At 41.8% G+C, this 21,056-nt stretch overlaps 1 protein-coding gene across 1 annotated transcript in view; it reads left to right on the top strand.

The window, feature by feature from the left end:
* The window catches only part of LOC139424714 (ERO1-like protein beta), a 37,232-nt gene that overhangs the window by 10,619 nt on the left and 5,557 nt on the right, over nucleotides 1-21,056 (top strand). The window contains exons 5-13 of the mRNA XM_071176801.1: nucleotides 11,747-11,829; nucleotides 12,006-12,079; nucleotides 12,933-13,053; nucleotides 14,677-14,723; nucleotides 15,979-15,993; nucleotides 16,106-16,132; nucleotides 17,025-17,117; nucleotides 17,527-17,773; nucleotides 18,107-18,176. Of these exons, the coding sequence (XP_071032902.1) occupies nucleotides 11,747-11,829; nucleotides 12,006-12,079; nucleotides 12,933-13,053; nucleotides 14,677-14,723; nucleotides 15,979-15,993; nucleotides 16,106-16,132; nucleotides 17,025-17,117; nucleotides 17,527-17,773; nucleotides 18,107-18,176 (777 nt within the window). The remainder of the gene's footprint in view (nucleotides 1-11,746; nucleotides 11,830-12,005; nucleotides 12,080-12,932; nucleotides 13,054-14,676; nucleotides 14,724-15,978; nucleotides 15,994-16,105; nucleotides 16,133-17,024; nucleotides 17,118-17,526; nucleotides 17,774-18,106; nucleotides 18,177-21,056) is intronic.

A 21,056-nucleotide genomic window follows, 5' to 3' on the forward strand; every position in this document is an offset into this window, starting at 1 on the left:
TGGACACATCGGTTGAGCTAGGGGTAGTTACATGGCTATAGGCTACATTATGTGCAGGGCAAGGTTTGTTTTTCAACTTTAATGAAATCAGCCACATCTCACAGATTTTCGACCAACAGCGTTTAGCCAGACAGCTCATCTGGCTTGACCTCCCGAGGCCTCTGGTTCCTTTATTGTGTGGTCTGTTGTGTGAGGATTTTTGCCACATCACCCCCAGTGTTAGGGGTTAGCACTAAGTGTGCTACGGGAGACGTGTGAGGCAAAAAGCAGATTAAATTTGCAGTTAGCGCTGTGGTGATGCTCTCCCACAGCTGAAGGCACAGAGTGCTGGCTAGAGACGCTATGTGGTTGGCGACGGTGCCATGCCATAGGACAAAGCACAGCAGGTGCTTGTGTGTGAGGTCATGAAGAAACATTAGCTGACTGCACATCAGAGTTGTTTATTTAGCTTTTTATGCTTCGTGGCATGTGGCGTTAGCTTAACCATTTTTTTTAGCCCCTCAGGTATTTTTTCTTGACTGACTTTCTATTTAAAAAGATTAATCCTATTGCAGACAGTGTGTGCAGAACTCGAGTTGAAGTATACAGAGTCGGGAGCCCTGTATAATGGATTTAGCCTAGCCTAATTGATAACAAAGATGGGTCGTTCCATTTGATTTCAATCACCTTTTGATTTTAACAAAACTTTGAATACATATTTGTCCATGGTAGAAGTGATCAGAAAGTAGCTTTTTGGACTTGAATGCCAAAACATTTAGGAGATAATGGTGCTCAAAGATGACCCATGTTGCATACCCCACCCTACCATGAGACATCCATGTCTTCATCACTGGAAAAGATAAAAGGTTGAGTTTGATATAATTTAAACGCTTATAAACAGGGTTGTCAAACTATTGTATAATTTCTTGACAATGATATATATACATTTATTTTAACCTATATGTTGTATCTTAGACCCGATTTTACATAATCTGAGGTGTTTGTGTTGTGCCCGCCACAGCATGCTCTTGAATACAGGTTGAGTGTCATGTTTTGGGTGATAACATTTCAATTGCATTCCCATTTCAAATAATTTAACTTTCAAATAAATGGTAGCACAAGGATGGTTGGAGGTCCACACATCAGAGACTTAAATAAGAATATCAGTTGTTTTAAATTATACTGTCAATGTTCTATTGGAAACCTATTGAAATCATAGAAATATAGATAATAGAGTAGACATTCCCATTTAAATTGACTTTTGATGGTGGGTGGACTGGTGACCATCTTTGTGGTAGTAATTGGAAGTATACATTTCAATTCAATTAACATTTAAATGATGTACCAGTACCACCTTTTGTTAAAATATGCTTTACAGCCAAAGCTAGACAAGCATTTGTGTAAGTTTATCGATAGCCTAGCATAGCATTATGCCTTGCTAGCAGCAGGCAACCTTGTCACAAAAATCAGAAAAGCAATCAAATTAAATGGTTTACCTTTGATGAACTTCGGATGTTTTCACTCACGAGACTCCCAGGTAGATAGCCAAAGTTCATTATTTCCCAAAATATTATTTTTGTAGGCGAAATAGCTCCGTTTGTTCTTCACGTTTGGCTGAGAAATCGAAACGCCGAAAAATATTCCAAATTAGCTCCATAATATCGACAGAAACATGGCAAACGTTGTTTAGAATCAATCCTCAAGGTGTTTTTCAAATATCTATTCGATAATATATCCACAGGGACAATTGGTTTCTCAGTAGAAGCGATTGGAATAATGGCTACCTCTGTACTTTACGCAAGATTTTCTCCAAGAGCATCATGTGACCACTTGCGCAATGTAGCCCCCTACGGGTATTCTTCAACATAAATGCGTAAAACTACGTCACAATGCTGTAGATACCTTGGGGAATACGTAGAAGGCGTAAGCTGGTTCATAGCACATTAACAGCTCAATGGGGTCTCATTGGCACGCAGCGCTTTCAAAATATGGGGCACTTCCGGATTGGATTTTTCTCAGGCTTTCGCCTGCAACATCAGTTCTGTTATACTCTCAGACAATATCTTTACAGTTTTGGAAACGTTAGTGTTTTCTATCCAAAGCTGTCAATTATATGCATATTCTAGCATCTTGTCCTGACAAAATATCCCATTTAAAACGGGAATGTTTTTTTCCAAAAATGAAAATACTGCCCCTAGAGTCGCAACAGGTTTTAATACAGGAGGGGTTTGTCTCTGCTGCTCTTACCAAGAAGCTTGAAGCAAGCTAACATTAGCAAGTTATCAAAATGAACAAGTTAGCAAAAACCCAGCTGGAGAGAATTTATTTGGCACATCTTAGATAGTTAAGTTAATAGTTATAGGATATATAGCTGGCAAACATTAGTAGTAAATTTCCAAGTGTAACTTGATCACCTCACTTAAGTTGCGCTGCAGCAGTGACTCACCCATTTTGTTCGTTGTGCTTCTTTGTAAACAAACACACGTGACTGGCTCAAACCGCTGTTTTGGGAAACTAGTACCGGTAAGCTTCATAATGATGAAAAATTATCTAACAGGCGAAATTATGAACGCGATCTTCTTTACCTATTACCTAGTGTACAAGTTAACTGCAGGTATTTATTTAAAAAGTAATACTATTCAAAGGCCAAAAACCGTCACTTACCAGTGTGCTAACAAGTACTAAGGGATCCTCATGGAGAATGCTAACAAAATAATAACAAGCGCATTGCAAATATTTTGTACATTTTCTGACCTAAACTATACAAGTAACTCAAACGCTACTCAGTTTGTTGCATGCAGGGTTGCCACTTTAGTTTTAGAAGTGGGGGTATACAACCTAAAGCTCATTTCCGTGTACACAATTCAATATGCCGTCTCTATTTAGATCAAAAAGTAAGCAAAAATGCCCACAGTCATCAAGCTAGGTAAGAGATGATTATTAAATATGTTTAAGTGATTAGTAAGACTGAACTAGATCAGATGTAATTCAATAATAAATATTGTGTTGCACCTAACATATGGACAACTTGAAACAACAGACTTTTGATTTCTTTATTAAGACATCCTATCAGACCGACCAGCCAGCCCTGGCCGCCTGCATGCCCGACCCCCACCAGTCTAGTCAATAACTCAACTCTCTCCCAACACAATTTCCTTCCCATTTCACACCTTTTTTTAATTCCCAAGGGAAAGTTTTTGGGGGAACCCCCCCACATACACCTCAAATATACATTAACACACAGAAACAGCAGATCTTCCATATAATTCATCTCTTAGGACTAATAGTACTGTAGAGCTCTTTTTACTTGTGCACAATATAGCTGGGTTGCCCCGTCTTGTCCCTAGTGGTCCAACATCCTGCAGCTCCCCAACCCAACACACCCCTCTCAGCTTTAGGATCTTAGTGAAACATTAATTATTGGGTTTGTTTGTGTTAGGCCATGACCAGAGTGACAACGGACAGGACGGCAGACCCCCAGGGTCAGGACTGAGCAGCCCAGCAGCTAGGGATTGCCTAAATAGGTATCTCCCTTGACGTGGGCATGTTTTCAATACAGACTCCTTTGTTGTACTGTCATCCCTATAAGGCATCTAGACCTTATGAGAGTTGCCCAATATACCCCTAATCGTATGATAAATCATATCCGATACATACAGTGCATTTGAAAAATATTCAGACCCCTTGATTTTGTTCCACATTTTGTTGCGTTACAGGCGTATTCTAAAATTGATTACATTGTTTTTTTTCTTCATCAATCTACACACAGTACCCCTTAATGACAAAGCAAAAACAGGTTTTTAGAAATGTTTGCTAATCTATTAAAAATAAAAAACGATCACATTTTACATGAGTATTTAGACCCTTTACTCAGTACTTTGTTGAAGCACCTTTGGCAGCGATTACAGCCTCGAGTCTTCTTGGGTATGATGTTGTATTTGGGCAGTTTCTCCCATTCTTCTCTGCGGATCTTCTCAAGCTCTGTCAGGTTGGATGGGGTGCGTCGCTGCGCAGCTATTTTCAGGTCTCCAATCGGGTTCAAGTCCAGGCTCTGGCTGGGCCACTCAAGGACATTCTGAGACTTGTCCCGAAGCCACTCCTGCATCGTGTTGGCTGTGTGCTTAAGGTTGTTGTCCAGTTTGCCCCCAGTCTGTGGTCCTGAGCGCTCTGGAGCAGGTTTTCATCAAGGATCTCTCTCTACTTTCACCTTATGGATGGTGCCAGGTTTCTTCCAGATGTGATGCTTGGCATTCAGGCCATCTTGGTTTCATCAGACCAGAGAAACTTGTTTCTCATGGTCTGAGAGTCCTTTAGGTGCCTTTTGGCAAACTCCAAGCGGGCTGTCATGTGCCTTTTTACTGAGGAGTGGCTTCCATCTGGCCACTCTACCATGAAGGCCTGATTGGTGGAGTGCTGCAGAGATGGTTTTCCTTCTGGAAGGTTCTCCCATCTCCACAGAGGAACTCTGGAGCTCTGTCAGAGTGACCATCGGGTTCTTGGTCACCTCCCTGACCAAGGCCCTTCTCCCCTGATTGCTCAGTTTGACCAGGTAGCCAGCTCTAGGAAGAGTCTTGGTAGTTCCAAAGTTCCATTTAAGAATGATGGAGGCCACTGTGTTCATGGGGACCTTCAATGCTGCAGACATTTTTTGGTACCCTTCCCCAGATCTGTGCTCTGACACAATCCTGTCTCGGGGCTCTACAGACAATTCCTTCGACCTCATGGCTTGGTTTCTGCTCTGACATGCAGTGTCAACTGTGGGACCTTATATAGACAGGTGTGCCTTTCCAAATCATGTCCAATCAATTGAATTTACCATAGGTGGAATCCAATCAAATTGTAGAAACATCTCAAGGATGATTCATGGAAACAGGATGCACCTGAGCTCAATTTCGAGTCTCATAGCAAGGGTCTGAATACTTATGTAAATACGGTATTTATGTAATTTTTTATAAATTTGCAAAAATGTCCCAAACTTTTTTCACTTTGTCATTCCTGTGGATTGTGTGTAGATTGATGAGGAAAAAAATATTTAATCCCTTTCAGAATAAGGCTGTAATTTAACAAAATGTGGAAAAAGTCAAGCCGTTAGAATACTTTCCAAATGCACTGTAACTTGCCATTGTGGTAGGATAACTAACCTCCCAATTAATGGCAATACATTTCTTTGCCGCTACAAATGCTTGGGAGTCCCATAGGGCGGTGCAGCGTCATCCGGGTTTGGGCGGTGCAGCGTCATCATGGGTTTGGCCGGTGTAGGCCGTCATCTTAAGTAATAATTTGTTCTTAACCTTTTTATTTAACTTTATTTAACAAGTCCGTTAAGTAAAATACCATAACATATGCAAATATGTATTGTACACCTCCAGCAGAGGAATGACATTTCCGAGTGCATGTAATTCAGTTTAACTGGCATATAGTACGTTCTGTGAATGGCCTTAAACTGCAGTCATTGATGTCTGAGATGATATGAACATGACTGGGCATTCAAACATATCTTTATCCATTCATCATCATCAATACCTTCTACCAGGTCTTCCTCACATTTTTGTTTTAGATGTTTTGTGTCATCGGGAAAAAGCCTTGATATAGTTTGAAATCAACTTTGGACGTTTGTCAGACTGCCTTAAAATAGCATCTGGCTGGTCCAGTGTTTGCTGCACAGAGAGAATAAAGTGTTGCAACTGCAAAAATGCACCTCGCCTCCATCACAGACGGGTCGTCCCTGGCTGCCTGACCCTGCTGATACCCCTGTCACCATCTGATCCCCCTAAATTAGGCATTACATAGAATTACTTTGGTGTCCATTCATGCATTATATTATCAGACTGTAACCCTAAACTTAACCTGCTGTCCTGTAGCTACTGTAGGTCTACCCATCAATTCAATATTTAACTTTGTATCATTCACTGATATTGTTAATATACAGTAAAATTCACCTGAGCTCCGTAGACATGTCTGACCTAGGGCTGTGGCAGGCATGACATTTTTTTGGCCGGTGATTGTCAAGCAAATATCTGTAAGTCTCACGGTAATTGACTGTTAATTAACAAATACACATTTAGCATCTCCTGGCTTCTAATAAATCCATGTAATATAGCCTACACCTTCACAATAAATCCATTTATTTATTTTGGACAGGTCTGAAGAAGCATGATATGAAGAGAATTGCTTACTCTGAGTTGTCCTTATGTCAGGTCCTGATATGGCTATGCCAAATGGCTGTGGGCTACACTAGTTAATTTAGCATTATTTTACAGTATGAAGAAAGCTAAATAAAAATATAAATATTGTCTTCAAATGATTTGAGAGAGTGCGCACATGCAGCTATTTATGTGTTGAGCGGTTAACAAAGAAATAGGTACTCCTATATGCTTAATTTAGAGTTATTAATGTAACTTTAGTTGTTTGGATTCTAATGATTGGATTCTAATGATGATTGGAAAAAAGTAGCTTGACATGCATGAACTCTGCCTTGTTTTTTTGCGTAGGCTGTACACACTCCAACAGTCTCTCATTCCCAATTTAACACCCACTTGATAATGTCTTGAATTTCACGGCTGGGCCGTAATGCACCCTAACTTAATCTATGCCTTTTGCGGCCCGGAGTGCTGCTTTGTGCCCTTGTCACTGAGTGTGCTGCGCAATGGAAGCCCTCTCACTCACATGGCTCTCCGTCACGCGATCAGGTCTTTCTCACAGGCTACAAATGAAGATGGACACATCGGAGACGCATATGTTTGTCCTTATCCAATTCCGAGGTGCATATTGGGAAAAATAATCCACATGACTTACTAACGAACAGCAAAAGCACTATCCTATGTCAATCTACTGTCCCCCATAGTACAAAAGTTGACCTATTCCAGAAATAAATATTCCATACATAGTCTGGGACAGTTGTGGGATGCGACCGATCACAGATTAATACAACCACTAGCATCAAAACACCTTTTTATGCAATGTGGCTGACGCAACAACACATTTAGCTTAAAATGTTGATAAACTATTATGCTGTTTCTTCACATTATAGGCGCAGCAATGCGCACATAGTAGTAGGCTATAAGCATGAATGTTCCATTAGCGGAAAACACCGTTATCGAAAGTGACCGCAAATGCGATTTATGCATGTAATGCAATTAAGCTTGTATTATAAAGGTGCATTTTTATGGTGAAAATTATCTTCCCCAAACTTGAAACTCATGCGCTGCTTATTTTTATGGTGTTAGGCAGTTAGGCTTTACGCCCCTTGTAAAGCAGATGAATGTGCTTAATTTTAAGAAGTTATTTGGCCACTTTAGTTGTGATACAAACCTTATTAAAACAGTCTCATGTAGCCTAGCCCATAGGCCTATGTTTAGAAAAAGTTGTAAAAAATAAGCCAGTTTCTTATGCTGGGCATCATTCACAAGTGATAGGCTAGTATTGTCACCCATCATACTTTTCTTGATTTAATCTGGTCTTACATATGCAAAATAATATATGTGTAACATTTGTTTTGATTTAGAATGGACCATTATCATGCACCTGTTTCGAAACCGGGGCAGTGGGAAAAAATACATGTCATCTATGCACTTAAATAGTGAATGGAGGACGCTTTTCTCCGTGGTTTATTTTCATGCCAGCCAGGTAGGCTATTATCCTGTTGTAAATATAAGCAATGTGCTTAATATTAGGATGGGATCCTCCTTTTTTAAATTATTAGCGGCCATCACTCTGTTTTCTTCCGCAATTGCAAAGCCTATGGAAATGTTGCGCAACATGAGCTTGTGGGCTCTCATGAAGTGTTTGATTAGATTTTTAAATACATTTGCATTGATGTCAGAGTGATTTAGAGTTACAGTAGAGTGCCTGAGTACCAGGCAGTTAGCAAGTTTGGTAGGCTACTAATGTCCTGCAGCAGCATCAGAGCTTGGAGAAGCCTAATTACAGTGGCTAAACGGTCATGTGGAATTTGACTGCCTTCATGACTCGTGACCGCCAGTGTGGCAGTAATACGGTCACTTCAACAGCCCTAGTCTGACCCTGCTGGGGCCCCTGTCACCATCTGATCCTACTAAGACATGATGAGCATAGTGTTGTGTACTGACTGCACTAGAGGGCTGCCTGCGGGTCCCGACAGACATCATTGCGGCTCGATCTGGAGGGGGTGGTCAGAAAGACGAATATGGGATGAAAATATTTTTGTGGTCCCACAGATCATTTGAAAATGGTCCTCTTTCTGCTTTGTATGCGTTAGGTAGGATATTGCATTAAAACCATGTTTTTGTATTATTATTCACCCAGAATTCGCTGCTTCAACTTCAGTAGCCTACCTCTCTCTGCTAGTTGGGAATGAGAGTTCAAGTGTGCCTAGTAAGTGTGGTCTAATTGAAATAGAGTAGGCTTCCTGTGTGGGCGGAGTTAACTTGAATATAAAATTAACTTCAATCTGATTAGACTGTGGTTTACTACAGTTTCTGTAAATAAATATTGATAATGGAAAGAAGTGGAGGGCGCTCAACCAACGTAATTCGAAATGCAAAAGAAAAGGCACAACGCGCGCGTAGGTTAGGCTACTATAGTGAGTGAGTGAGTGAGTGAGTGAGTGAGTGAGTGAGTGAGTGAGTGAGTGAGTGAGTGAGTGTTGCCTTTTCATTTTCAATATGTATTGGTTACCCATTTCTTTGTCTCTGCCGGCAAATCATCCTCCTAAAAGGTAGGCTATATCATATAGGCTTATGCAAAGCATAGCAAGTGTCGCTGTCATCATTCTTGTTGCTTCCAGTTCATTAGTCATACCTGTGAGATCAGGTGTGCGTGTGGTCTAAATTAAATAGAGTAGGCTATAGCCTATACATGGGCGGAAAAATACAGGCAGTTATCTTTCCAAGCAAATGTACTTCCTAAACAAGCCTATGGTTAGGCTATCGTTTTCTACATTGCGTAGAAATAGGCCTAAATATTGATCACCCATATTTCTCCATCTGAAAATCTTCCCACTCCTAAAAGAGAAAGTGCAAGTCTCTCCAACTCTGCTTTCCTCAAACTACATCTAGCATATTGGCTGATATAGCCCAGTAATACAATATCAAATTTGATTTGTCACGTGACAAATACAACAGGTATTTCACCTTACAGTGAAATTCTTTACAAGCCCTTAACCAACAATGCAGTTTAAAAAAAATAAAAAAATAAGAATAAGAAATAAAATAAAGAGCAGCACTAAAATAACAATAGCAAGGCTATATACAGGGGGTACCGTGCAGGGGCACCAGTTGGTCGAGGTAATCTGTACATGTAGGCAGCGTTATTAAAGTGACTATGCATAGATAATAACAGAATAGTAGCAGCAGCGTAAAAGAGGGTGGGGGCAATCCATATAGTCTGGGTAGGCATTTGATAAGATGTTCAGCAGTCTTATGACTTGGGGGTAGAAGGGGTTTAGAAACCTCTTGGACCTGTACTTGGCGCTCCGGTACCGCTTGCCGTGCGGTAGTAGAGAGAACAGTCTATGGACTAGGGTGGCTGGAGTCTTTGACCATTTTTAGGGCCTTCCTCTGACACTGCCTGGTATAGAGGTCCTGGATGGCAGAAAGCTTAGCCTATTTCTTAAGTTATTTTTGTGCATTTGACATTGCCTCTTGGGCGCAAAATTGCTTGGACCATCCATGGCATCCACGCCTAAAATAACATTGCGAGACTGCGGTTGGGTTTGGGACCAGTTCTTGCGGTAGTGGGTGAGAGTCGAACAGAAAGCCAGCGGGTGCGGGCGGGAGCAGGATGAAGGAATTGGTCCTGCGCAGACCTTTACTGTGCACCATGACAGTGAAGCCTGTAACGCTAGAGCTGTTTATTACTGTGTCAGTGTGAAAAGTAGGGAGTTAGCTAGGGAAACTGACAGATCAATAAAGTTTACAATGCCATATTGACAAAAAAATGCACAATGCACTGAAAAAATGTCAGAATATCAATCTTCAATCATTTGGCCGGTGGTTTCATTGTTTGATTCAGGTCTCGTGTGATTGAGAAGAAGAATAGCCAACTTTTTTCCAGTTCTCTCTCTAACGGTACATTAACTGGTGAAAGCTAGCCAAGTTAATTTACTTCTGAAACGGGACAAAACAAAGGCTACAAAACCTTTCCATACAAACAACAGCTGTTAGATAGTGATATGAGGTAGCCATTATTACAATCTGACGGATAACTAGAGGCTAGAGCGGACCTGGTTGTGGTAGGTACTACTAGCTAGCGTAGCTTATTCATTCACCTCAGTCGAGAGGGAATTAAATATTAGCTAACGTTACTGTACATGTCAATTACAACACTAGCTCACCACTGCGAATAAACACTAGTTTTTTTTCTGTTAAGTTCAACAGCAGTTACCTTGCCAGCTACATCAGTCAACTAAAGAGTAGCCAATTTCTGCTCTGCTTGCTTTTAAAACTCAGTGAAAGAACTCAGCCTGCTCTTTGGTGTCCGCTGGGTCCTAAATCTAGCCGGCTGAACACTTCAAACAGCCTACCTGACAGCTGGGAGGCGTCAGCACACTGTCGCCGCTTTTTGTATAACATTGCAATGATAAAACAGTGACAGTTGCGCACCTGGTTGCACGCACAAAACTAATATTAGCCATCAAGTCCCTTGATCCAGGAGGGTATTCTCTGCTGTTACCATGCAAATGCTTGATTTTGGAAGAAGCTAACCACTTTGCTAGAGAGCTAACTAGCTACTAAATTAGCAAACCAAATGCAGAATTGCAGAGCATTTAGCACAGTTAACTTAATAATTATAAGATATCTAGCTGGCAAACATTTAGTTGTGAATTCCATACTGTAATTAGATCACCAGGCGCATGCTGCATGACAGTGAGGAACTCACAAAGCTCTCGTTGTGTGATTGTAAACAAACACCACGTGACTGGGGACTACTGTAAGCTAAATAATAAGGTGAAATGAAGAACGCAATGTTCTTGATCTCCTTTTCCAAGTACGTCGGTATATATGGTATACCGCCCAAGCCTATATATTACATTTATTTTATTTCCACATTTACATTTTTCAAACATTTTAGTAATTTAGCGGACACTCTTGTCCAGAGCAACTTACAGTTATTGCATTCATCTTTAAGATAGCTAGTTGAGACAACCACATCACAGTCGTAGTAAGTACATTTCCTTAGACTTTCACAGCAAAGTCGGTGCTAGCATCCGGGGGAAGCTGGTTCCACCATTGGGGTGCCATTGTCGACCGTGATTGAGTAGTCTTGGAGCGGTCAGGCCTTCCCCGGGAGGATGCGCAGCTCTGTCTTGTCCGAGCTTGAGGGGGTGGGCTAACATCCAAACTGACATCCAAAATATGCCAGGCAGGCAGAGATGTGTGTCGCCACCTGGGTGTCAGAAGGGAGGAATGAGAAAAGTAGTTGAGTGTTATCTGCATAGCAATGATAGGGGAGACCGTAAGAGGATATGATAGAGCCGAGTGACTTGGTGTATAGAGAGAAAAGAGGAGGGGGCCTAGAACTGAGCCCTTGGGGACACCAGTAGTGAGAGCATGTGAAATGGTTCAACTTTGAGCACCTTTATCTGTTTTGGCATTCAGGTCCAAAAAGTAACCATGGGCAAATATGTATGGAAAGTTTTGTTCAAATCACAAGGGGTGCCATCAAAAAGTGATTGAAATCAAATTGAACTACCCAGATGGAGCATTTTTCTTAGGCTACCCATTTTTACTTTAAAGTTAGCTTATTTTATCTAGCTAATGCTCTTTTCTCTTTCTATCCTTGTGGCCAGTATTCCCAGGTGGCCAACGCCAACACAGACATAGTAGATTGTGAACAAGCCCAAGACCTGGGGGCAATTAACAGCACCCTGAGGTAAGAGCACACGCATGCTACTTCCCTAAAAGGCCTCATACATACATGGGCATCAGCTTTTGATTACGAAACCACTAAACCAACACTCCAAAATATAGTGGTTATTTCAGATGAATGAAAGCATTGTCCGATGCTTTTGGTTGCTGTATTACTTTTGCTCCTCCTCTCTCCAATAGTAACTATAGTAAAGAGGCCTTTGAGGACTGGGCCCGGCACGATGACGCACAGGACCACTTCTGTGAGCTGGATGGTAAAGGCCCACTGTTCTTCCACTTCAATGCTCTTTTTAGACGGTGCCTATCTTTTCCATTCATATGGGATTGAGGCTGGTGTATTTCCTCTAGCATTGGTGCTAGAGTGGGGTGTTGCAGAAATAGTACGTTTTACCTGCTACACTGGAAGTGGAACTTTAGTACAGTGTGCAAGAACCACTTTTATAAATTGTTCTCGGGCTACGCGACCAACCTTGAAACTTTAACCAGAGCTTAATTATACGCTTAATTATACGCTTTAGAGAGGTGGAGACTTTGCTAGTGTCGTTAGAATATCTTCTAACACGTCTCCCCCCCCAGAACATCATCGAGCATCTGACTCAATTGTCTGTGGAATTGCAAAATATTTTATTTCTGAGTGTGAGATTATACGCTCACCAACGCGAGACTCTCGTGAAGCCATGCTTCTTACATAATATGAGCTTCTCATGGTCTGCAAATAATGTGCATGTAGTGTAGCAGGGCAGTAATGCATTTTGGTCTTTGACAGTCACTTTCAAGGTGTGAAAACATCTGACAAACTTTTATATAAAAAAAATCACCTTTATTTAACCAGGTAGGCCAGTTGAGAACAAGTTCTCATTTAGAACTGCGACCTGGCCAAGATAAAGCAAAGCAGTGCGACAAAAGCACAGAGTTACACGTAGGATAAACAAACGTACAGTCAATAACACAATAGAAAATCTGTATACAATGTGTGAAATTCCCCTTTAACAAATACCCCTTTAACATTGACAAGATACATTTGATGAGGTGTATCGCAATAGTGAAAGGGATTCATCTATCCATTCATCCCAATGTTCTCTCATTCTTTCTCACACCTTCTGTCAGATGAGACGTCACCAGATGCAGACTATGTGGACCTGCTCCTAAATCCGGAGCGCTACACTGGCTACAAGGGCCCCTCAGCCTGGAGAGTGTGGAACAGCATCTACGAGGAGAACTGCTTCAAGTGAGACACACACAAAATCAACTTTTGTAAATTTTTTAACCTTTATTTAACTAGGAAAGTCAGTTAAGAACAAATTCTTATTTTTTAATGACGGCCTAGGAACAGTGGGTTAACTGCCTTTTTCGGGGACAGAACGTAGCCTTGGGGTGGCAGGGTAGCCTAGTGGTTAGAGCATTGGACTAGTAACCGAAAGGTTGCAAGTTCAAATCCCCGAGCTGACAAGGTACAAATCTGTCGTTCTGCTCCTGAACAGGCAGTTAACCCACTGTTCCTAGGCCGTCATTGAAAATAAGAATTTGTTCTTAACTGACTTGCCTAGTTAAATAAAGGTAAAAAATAAATACAAATATATATATATTTTTTTAAACGTGCCCCTGAATGCAGTTTTACACACAGATGAACTAAATATCTCCCATGCCTACTCGTGCACAGCCCACTCACACACACCACATAAGCGACATGTTCCCTAATCTGTAGCTAGCTGAAATATTTCAGCTTCTTCCCTCTCTTCGATGGTCTGATGGACAGTCAGGTCCATAATTATTGGCATGTGTTCATCAAAGATCCACCACCATATTTTACTGCAGGTACAAGATACTTTTCTGCATATGCTTCTGTTTTCCAAAACCACCACTGGTGTGTGTGGCCAAAGAGCTCTATTTTTATGTCATTTGACCATAGCACCAGTTCCAATCCAAGTCACAATGCCGTTTATCGAACTCTAGGCGGAGCTATGGTCAGATGACATGAAAATAGAGCTCTTTGGCCACGCACTCCAGTGCTGGGTGTTTGGCATCAAAAAAGGGAAGCTTATGTAATAAAGTACCTCATACCTATGGTAAAATTTGGTGGTGAATTGTTGATGTTATGGGGCTGTTTTGCTTCCACTGGTCCTGATACCCTTTTTAAGGTCAACGGCATCATGAACTTTACCAACTTTACTCGGACATTTGTGCCAAAAAACCTGGTTGGGTTTATAGTCTTGCTGGAAAATCCATTTGAGGGATTTTCCAGCAAGACTATAAACCCAAGCACTAATCAAAATCTATAAGGAAATGGTTACTTGACCACAGAATCAACATTTTGCAATGTCCATCTGCCTCCAGACTTGAACCCCAATGAAATCCTGTGCTTTGAATTGAAGAGGGCAGTCCATAAGAGTAGGAGAATGATCTTTAAAGATTCTGTATGGAGGAATGGTCTAAGATCCCTCCCAACGCTTTTTACAATCTCAAAGCATTTTAGAGAAACGTTCAGTGCCGTTATCCTTGCAAGGAGAGGGTGCTATACTATTAAAAACAGGCATGCCAATCATCAACTGTGTTAGTATAAAATAATATAATTTCCCTTTTTTTAACAAAGAATATAGCTCAATATTTATGTAATTTTATAGTGTTGTTTTTGCTTGTAAGAACAAATTCGTATTCACAATGACTGCCTACACCGGCAAAACCCAAACCAGGACGATGCTGGGCCAATTGTGCGCCGCCCTATGGGACTCCCGATCACGGCCGGTTGCCCGGGATCGAACCAAGTGTGCCAATAATTATGGACCTGACTGTATGTCATTTTGATAAATCCAAAGAGTATAGTGTCTGATTGTCCATTGTTTGTGGTTTGCAGGCCCAGATCAGTGTACCGGCCCCTTAACCCACTGGTTCCGCCCAGAGGTAAGGGATGCTCTTCTAGCTTATGGCCTGTATTCACCATCATGGATTGTCTTGTCTCCATTTTCCTTCTCAGGGTGGCCTGTGTTTTACAATCTGAAGCCAACAGCTAGTTTTGTTTTATGTTTGCCCTGTGTATTCACATGCTTTCATTTCACTATTAGGTTATAATAATAGTTGTTATATTGTTAATAACCAATATATTAATTATGAACTATATAAATGGTTATTTATTGCTAGTTTTCCAGAATAATTTCCAGAGATGTGTGTGTGCATATTCAGCTTCTGTGTAATAGATCATGTCCTCTCTATCAGCTTACCTGCTAGTAATAGATCATTGATGGTAATAATGATAGCATGGCTGTTGTTCATGTTTTCCTTGTAGTGTTACTTGAGTTATTTCTAAGTAAATACTGTACAGTGTTCCCCTCCAGAAGTCAGTGTAGGTTTGTGTGCGTGCGTTGTCGTGGAAATTTCCTCTATTTACCAAATCATGAGAGCAAACCACAACACAAGTCAGAGTTAGTTATCAAAGTCCATCTTTAATTATATGAGCTCTATCACAACCCTATGACTCTCAGATCAATTCAGTGTCTATCAATGAATTCTCTGAGAGCCCCCTCTACATTGCAACTGAGATCCTTTAATAGCAAAGATCCACCCCCCCTAGATGACATGACAAACCACAGGTCTTAGGAACTTACACAAAGAAAATACTTTACTACAGAGAGGAGTATCCCCTAGCCAGACAGAGTTGGCTGTAAATTATCGTTCAGTTTGGTCTCCTAAACAAAGCTCTTATTTCGTCCTTGGTACAAAATGGTACCAAGACATTACCCCCACCCTATGATATATATCAAATTGTCATTTAGATACAACCAATTCTAAATACAACCAATCCTGGACAAGCTCACGGAGAGGAGAGTGACTGGCACACAGACACAGTGGAGCAAAAGATATGTTTACACATGATGACACCTTGACCTCTCCCCTCTCTGCGGCCCAAACAACTTAGTCTTGACATAGAACAGATACTGCAACCCCACCACAGTATTATACAAAAATAACATTCTGATGAGAAGTAACTTACAAACATATGATGAATATAAAACATCTTACCTATGTTACCAACCAATTCTGATTATTCCCCAACAGCGTGCATGCGCGTCCTCATGCATGTGTAATATTAATAGCCTACAGTGCCTGTGTAACATGCCTTTGTCCTCCTCTCCCTTTTGTATTTTTTTCATTCCCATAGGAGGAGATGATGATGGTAAGTTGGAATCTATGCATGTTAATCTATGTATATTGAATTGTGCTATTTATAATATGCTTTCATGAATGCAAACTGACACAAGGCCTGTTGTCGTCTTGTATCCGTGCAGGCGAAGGCTTTTACAACTGGCTGGAAGGTAACTTTTTTTTTTTAAAGTTTTTTTTATTTCATCAAATTATTTGTTTAAAATCTCTTCAAATTAGCATTATTTTCACTTTAAACACACAATATATTTTGGAATGAAGCAGTGGCACATCTTTGTTCAGCACTGTTACACTTTATAGTCATTTCCCTGTATGGGACGCCACAGGACAAGTAGAAACTTCTAAATGAATTCCACTAATGGGATTATTTTAGTTATTTATTAATTAGTCCATTTCAGAATCACTTGAATGTTACATGTCATCGTCGAATGCCCCTTTACCACACCACTCAGAACAGCCACTCGCATCCAAACCAATTCAGCCGAGACTCTCTCCAACTTTTTTTTCTTGTATAATGGGTTTTCAACATCTCTCAGGTTGCGTCCTGTGCGTCCCAAATGGCACCCTATTCTCTATGTAGTGCTGCACTACATTTGGGGGACTCTGGTCAAAAGTAGTGCACTATATAGGGAAAAGGATGCCCAAAAAAAGCACCCTCTTTGTATGCCTTCATTAAGGTGTTTTTGTTCAGGCACACAATAGTGGTGGAAACCTCTGGGTGGGCTACATAGAAACCATACACAGTTCCATTCCTTGGCTCTAGTATAGAGAAGACTATGAAATAAGCCTTTGTTGTGAATGTCCCGTGACGTGCAGACACACTTACTGGACCAAGAGAGGGGACTCTAGTCACTCAAATGCGTTGAGTCGACGACACACACATGGCTGATGGCAGACTATTTCTGAACTAGGGATGTGCGTGCGTATCTCAAGCTTTCTTGTTTTCTCCTCTCTTTCTCTCATCCTCTCCCTCCCACTCTCTCTTCCCATCACCCCTCTACATACTCTTTCTCGCTCTCTTTTTCAACCCTTCCTCCCCTCTAGGTCTGTGTTTGGAGAAGAGGGTGTTCTACCGGCTCATATCTGGTCTCCACAGCAGCATAAACATCCACCTGTGTGCAGAGTACCTATTGGCCGGTAGGAAAAACAAACCACTTCCTCTCTATAGATGTCAAAACAGTCACCAGCGTTATATGGAATTATAATTCTTAGAATAGAAGAAGCCCCTCGAGTCATGACAATTTGGATGACGAACCATGGCAATTTGGTTGGTGGGTGTAGTAATGTGTGTGGAGTATTGGTGTTTGTGTAAAACCAATTTAGCATTTTCTATATATTTACTCTACTTTTGTAAGTGTTCTTGTATTGGAATACTTTCATATGGGTCTGTTTTATCATTCTATAACTGATTCAATGTGTGTTTACTTCTTCGTTACATCAATTCATAAAGGTTTCTAAATCAGTCGTCCCAGTTTTTCACCCCAACGGCATCAGTCGTGCCAACGTCTATGTAACCCTCACTATTCACTCTCTCTGTTCTCGTCAGAGGGCTGGGGCAAGTCCCTGTGGGGCCCCAATGTGCAGGAGTTCCGCCAGCGCTTCGACCCGGCCGAGACCAAGGGCGAGGGCACGCGGCGCCTTAAGAACCTCTACTTTCTCTACCTGATCGAGCTGCGTGCCCTCTCCAAGGTGGCGCCCTACTTCGATCGAGCCTTCGTCAACCTGTACACGGGCGACCGTCAAGAGGACCAAGCCTCCAAAGAGTTACTGCTGCAGTTCTTCAACGAGACCAAGTTAGTAAATTTTTTTTAACATTGATTTTTTTAAAGTGATTTTTTTTCAATTTATAGAAGAGATAGTGAGAGAAGAGGGTGACAGTGAAGAACGATAGAGAGAGGTTGTGTCAAAAGGCAGTAGGCTAGATTCAAACCTATGCCAACACTGTAGAGCATTACAGCTAGACCAACCAGGCCACAATACCAATTGAGGTCTTAAGGATCATTCGCGCTACTGAACTCTAGGGCTTCAATGAGACCATAAGTTTCAGTTCAAGTAGTCGGTTTTGATTGTGAATTAGAGGGGATATTGTCTTGGCTTCGAAATAACTGCCTGTTCTCGTCTCCCAGAGCTTTCCCAATGCACTTTGACGAGAAGTCCATGTTTGCTGGGCAGAAGATCGAAGCAAAAACGTTGAAGGTGAGTTCACACATCTCACTTTCATTTCACTATTAGTACTAACATGTGCCATAAGCCCAGTCCTAGAATAGGTTTGACCCCTATCTCAATGGTTTGGTCCCTAGCATAGCTTTGTACAGTGGGTCTTGTACAGTGGGTCTATTTGGACTGTGGAGAGCAGATGTGTCTATGCAGATTTTTGTGCTAGCTCACTGCACGAGCGGCTAATCAAATGGGCCAGTATTCGGTCAACAGGCAGTGGTTTTATACACTGTGTAATGATTTTGATGCGTCCATTGAACTTGACTTGACACTTCCAAGATATGGGCAAGTAGGCCTACATATTGTACATTTCAAATCAAATACATTTGTATTTGTCACATGCGCCGAATAAAACCTTACAGTGACATGCTTACTTACTTAACCAACAATGCAGTTTTAAGAAAAAGACCTACAAAAATGTTAAATAAAAGTAACAAATAATTCAAGAGCAGCAGTAAAATAACAATAGCGAGGCTATATACAGTAGGTACCGGTACAGAGTCAAGAGTGCAGGGAAACCGGTTAGTAGAGGTAATTGGGCTAATATGTACATGTAGGTAGAGTTATTAATGTGACTATGCATAGATAATAAGAGAGTAGCAGCAGTGTAAAAGAGGGGGTGGGGGGGGGGGGTGGCAATGCAAATAGTCTGGGTAGCCATTTGATTAGATGTTCAGGAGTCTTATGGCTTGGTGGTAGAAGATGTTTAGAAGCCTCTTGGACCTAGACTTGGCGCTCCGGTACCATTTGCCGTGCGGTAGCAGAGAGAACAGTTTATGACTAGGGTGGCTGGAGTCTTTGAACATTTTTAGGGCCTTTAGGATCTGAGAACCCATGCCAAATCTTTTCAGTCTCCTAAGGGGGAATAGGTTTCTCACATAGGTGTTCCTTTTATCCAGGTGTGAAAGGGCAGTGTGGAGTGCAATAGAGATTGTGTCATCTGTTGCGGCGGTATGCAAATTGGAGTGGTTTTAGGGTTTCTGCGATAATAATGTTTGTGAGCCATGACCAGCCTTTCAAAGCACTTCAGAGCTACAAATGTGAGTGCTACAGATCGGTAGTCATTTAGGCAGGTTACCTTAGTGTTCTTGGGGACAGGGACTATGGTGGTCTGCTTGAAACATGTTGGTATTACGGACTTAGACAAGGAGAGGTTGAAAATGTCAGTGAAGACACTTTGCAGTTTTTCAGCGCATGCTCGGAGTACACGTCCTGGTAATCCGTCTGGCCCTGCTACCTTATGAATGTTGATCTGTTTAAAGGTCTTACTCACATCGGCTGCGGAGAGCGTAATCACACAGCTGTCCGGAACAGCTGATGCCCTCATCCATGTTTCAGTGTTACTTGCCTCGAAGCGAGCATAGAATTAATTTTGCTCATCTGGTAGGCTCGCGTCACTGGGCAGCTCTCGGCTGTGCTTCCCTTTTTAGTCTGTAATAGTTTGCAAGCCCTGCCACATCCGACGAGTGTTGGAGCCAGTGTTGTACAATTCGATCTTAGTCCTGTATCGATGCTTTGCCTGTTTGATGGCTCGACGGAGGGCATAGCAGGATTTCTTATAAGCTTTCGGGTTAGAGGCCCTCCCCTTGAAAGTGGCAGCTCTACCCTTTAGCTCAGTGCTGATGTTGCCTGTAATCTATGGCTTCAGGTTGGGGTATGTACGTACAGTCACTGTGGGGACGACGTCATCGATGCATTTATTGATGAAGCCAGTGACTGATGTGGTGTACTCCTCAATGCCATTGGAAGAATCCCGGAACATATTCCAGTCTGTGCTAGCAAAACAGTCCTGTAGCTTTTCATCTGCTTCACCTGACCACTTTTTTTATTGATGAAGTCACTGGTGCTTCCTGCATAAATGTTTGCTTGTAAGCAGGAATCAGGATAGAATTATGGTCAGATTTGCCAAATGGGGGACGAGGGAGAGCTTTATACGCATCTCTGTGTGTGGAGTAAAGGTGGCCTCGAGTTGTTTTTCCTCTGGTTGCACATGTGACATGCTGGTGGAAATGAGGTAGAACGGATTTAAGTTTCCCTGCATTAAAGTCCCCAGCCACTTGGAGCGCCACCTCTGGATGAGCGTTTTCCTGTTTGATTATGGCCGTATACAGCCCATTGAGTGCTGTCTTAGTAAATAGAGGGCTACAAAGAATATAGATGAAAACTCTCTTGGGAGATGGTGTGGTCTACAGCTTATCATGAGATACTCTACCTCAGCAAAACCTTGAGACTTCCTTAGATATTGTGCACCAGCTGTTGTTTACAAATATACTTAGACCGCCACCCCTTGTCTTACCAGAGGCTGCTGTTCTATCCTGCCGATACAGTGTATAACCCGTCAGCTGTTTGTTATTCATGTCGTCGTTCAACAACGGCTCGGTGGAACGTAAGATATTCGTTTTTAATGTCCTGTTGGTAGGATATACGTGCTTGTAGTTTGTCCACTTTATTATCCAGTGATTGTACGTTGGCCAATAGTACCGATGGCAAAGGCAGATTAGCCGCTCGTCGCCAGATCCTCACAAGGCACCCCGATCTCCTTCCGCGATACCTTAGTCTCTTTCTCCTGTGAATGATAGGGATGAGGGCCTGTTCAGGTGTCTGGAGTAAATCCCTCTCGTCTGACTCATTCAAGAAAAATTATTTGTCCAGTTCAAGGTGAGTAATCGCTGTTCTGATGTCCAGAAGCTCTTTTCGGTCATAAGAGACGGTAACAGCAACATTATGTACAAATAAGTTACAAACAAATAGCAATGTTGTTTAAGAGCCCATAAAACGGCAGCCATCCCCTCCAGCGCCATGAAGTCATAATAGCTAAGCTAAAAGCTAATGACAACTGACTTGGTGGGAGTGTACAGT

Source organism: Oncorhynchus clarkii, chromosome 13 (genome assembly GCF_045791955.1).
Source record: "Oncorhynchus clarkii lewisi isolate Uvic-CL-2024 chromosome 13, UVic_Ocla_1.0, whole genome shotgun sequence".
In the NCBI taxonomy this organism is placed as follows: domain Eukaryota; kingdom Metazoa; phylum Chordata; class Actinopteri; order Salmoniformes; family Salmonidae; genus Oncorhynchus; species Oncorhynchus clarkii.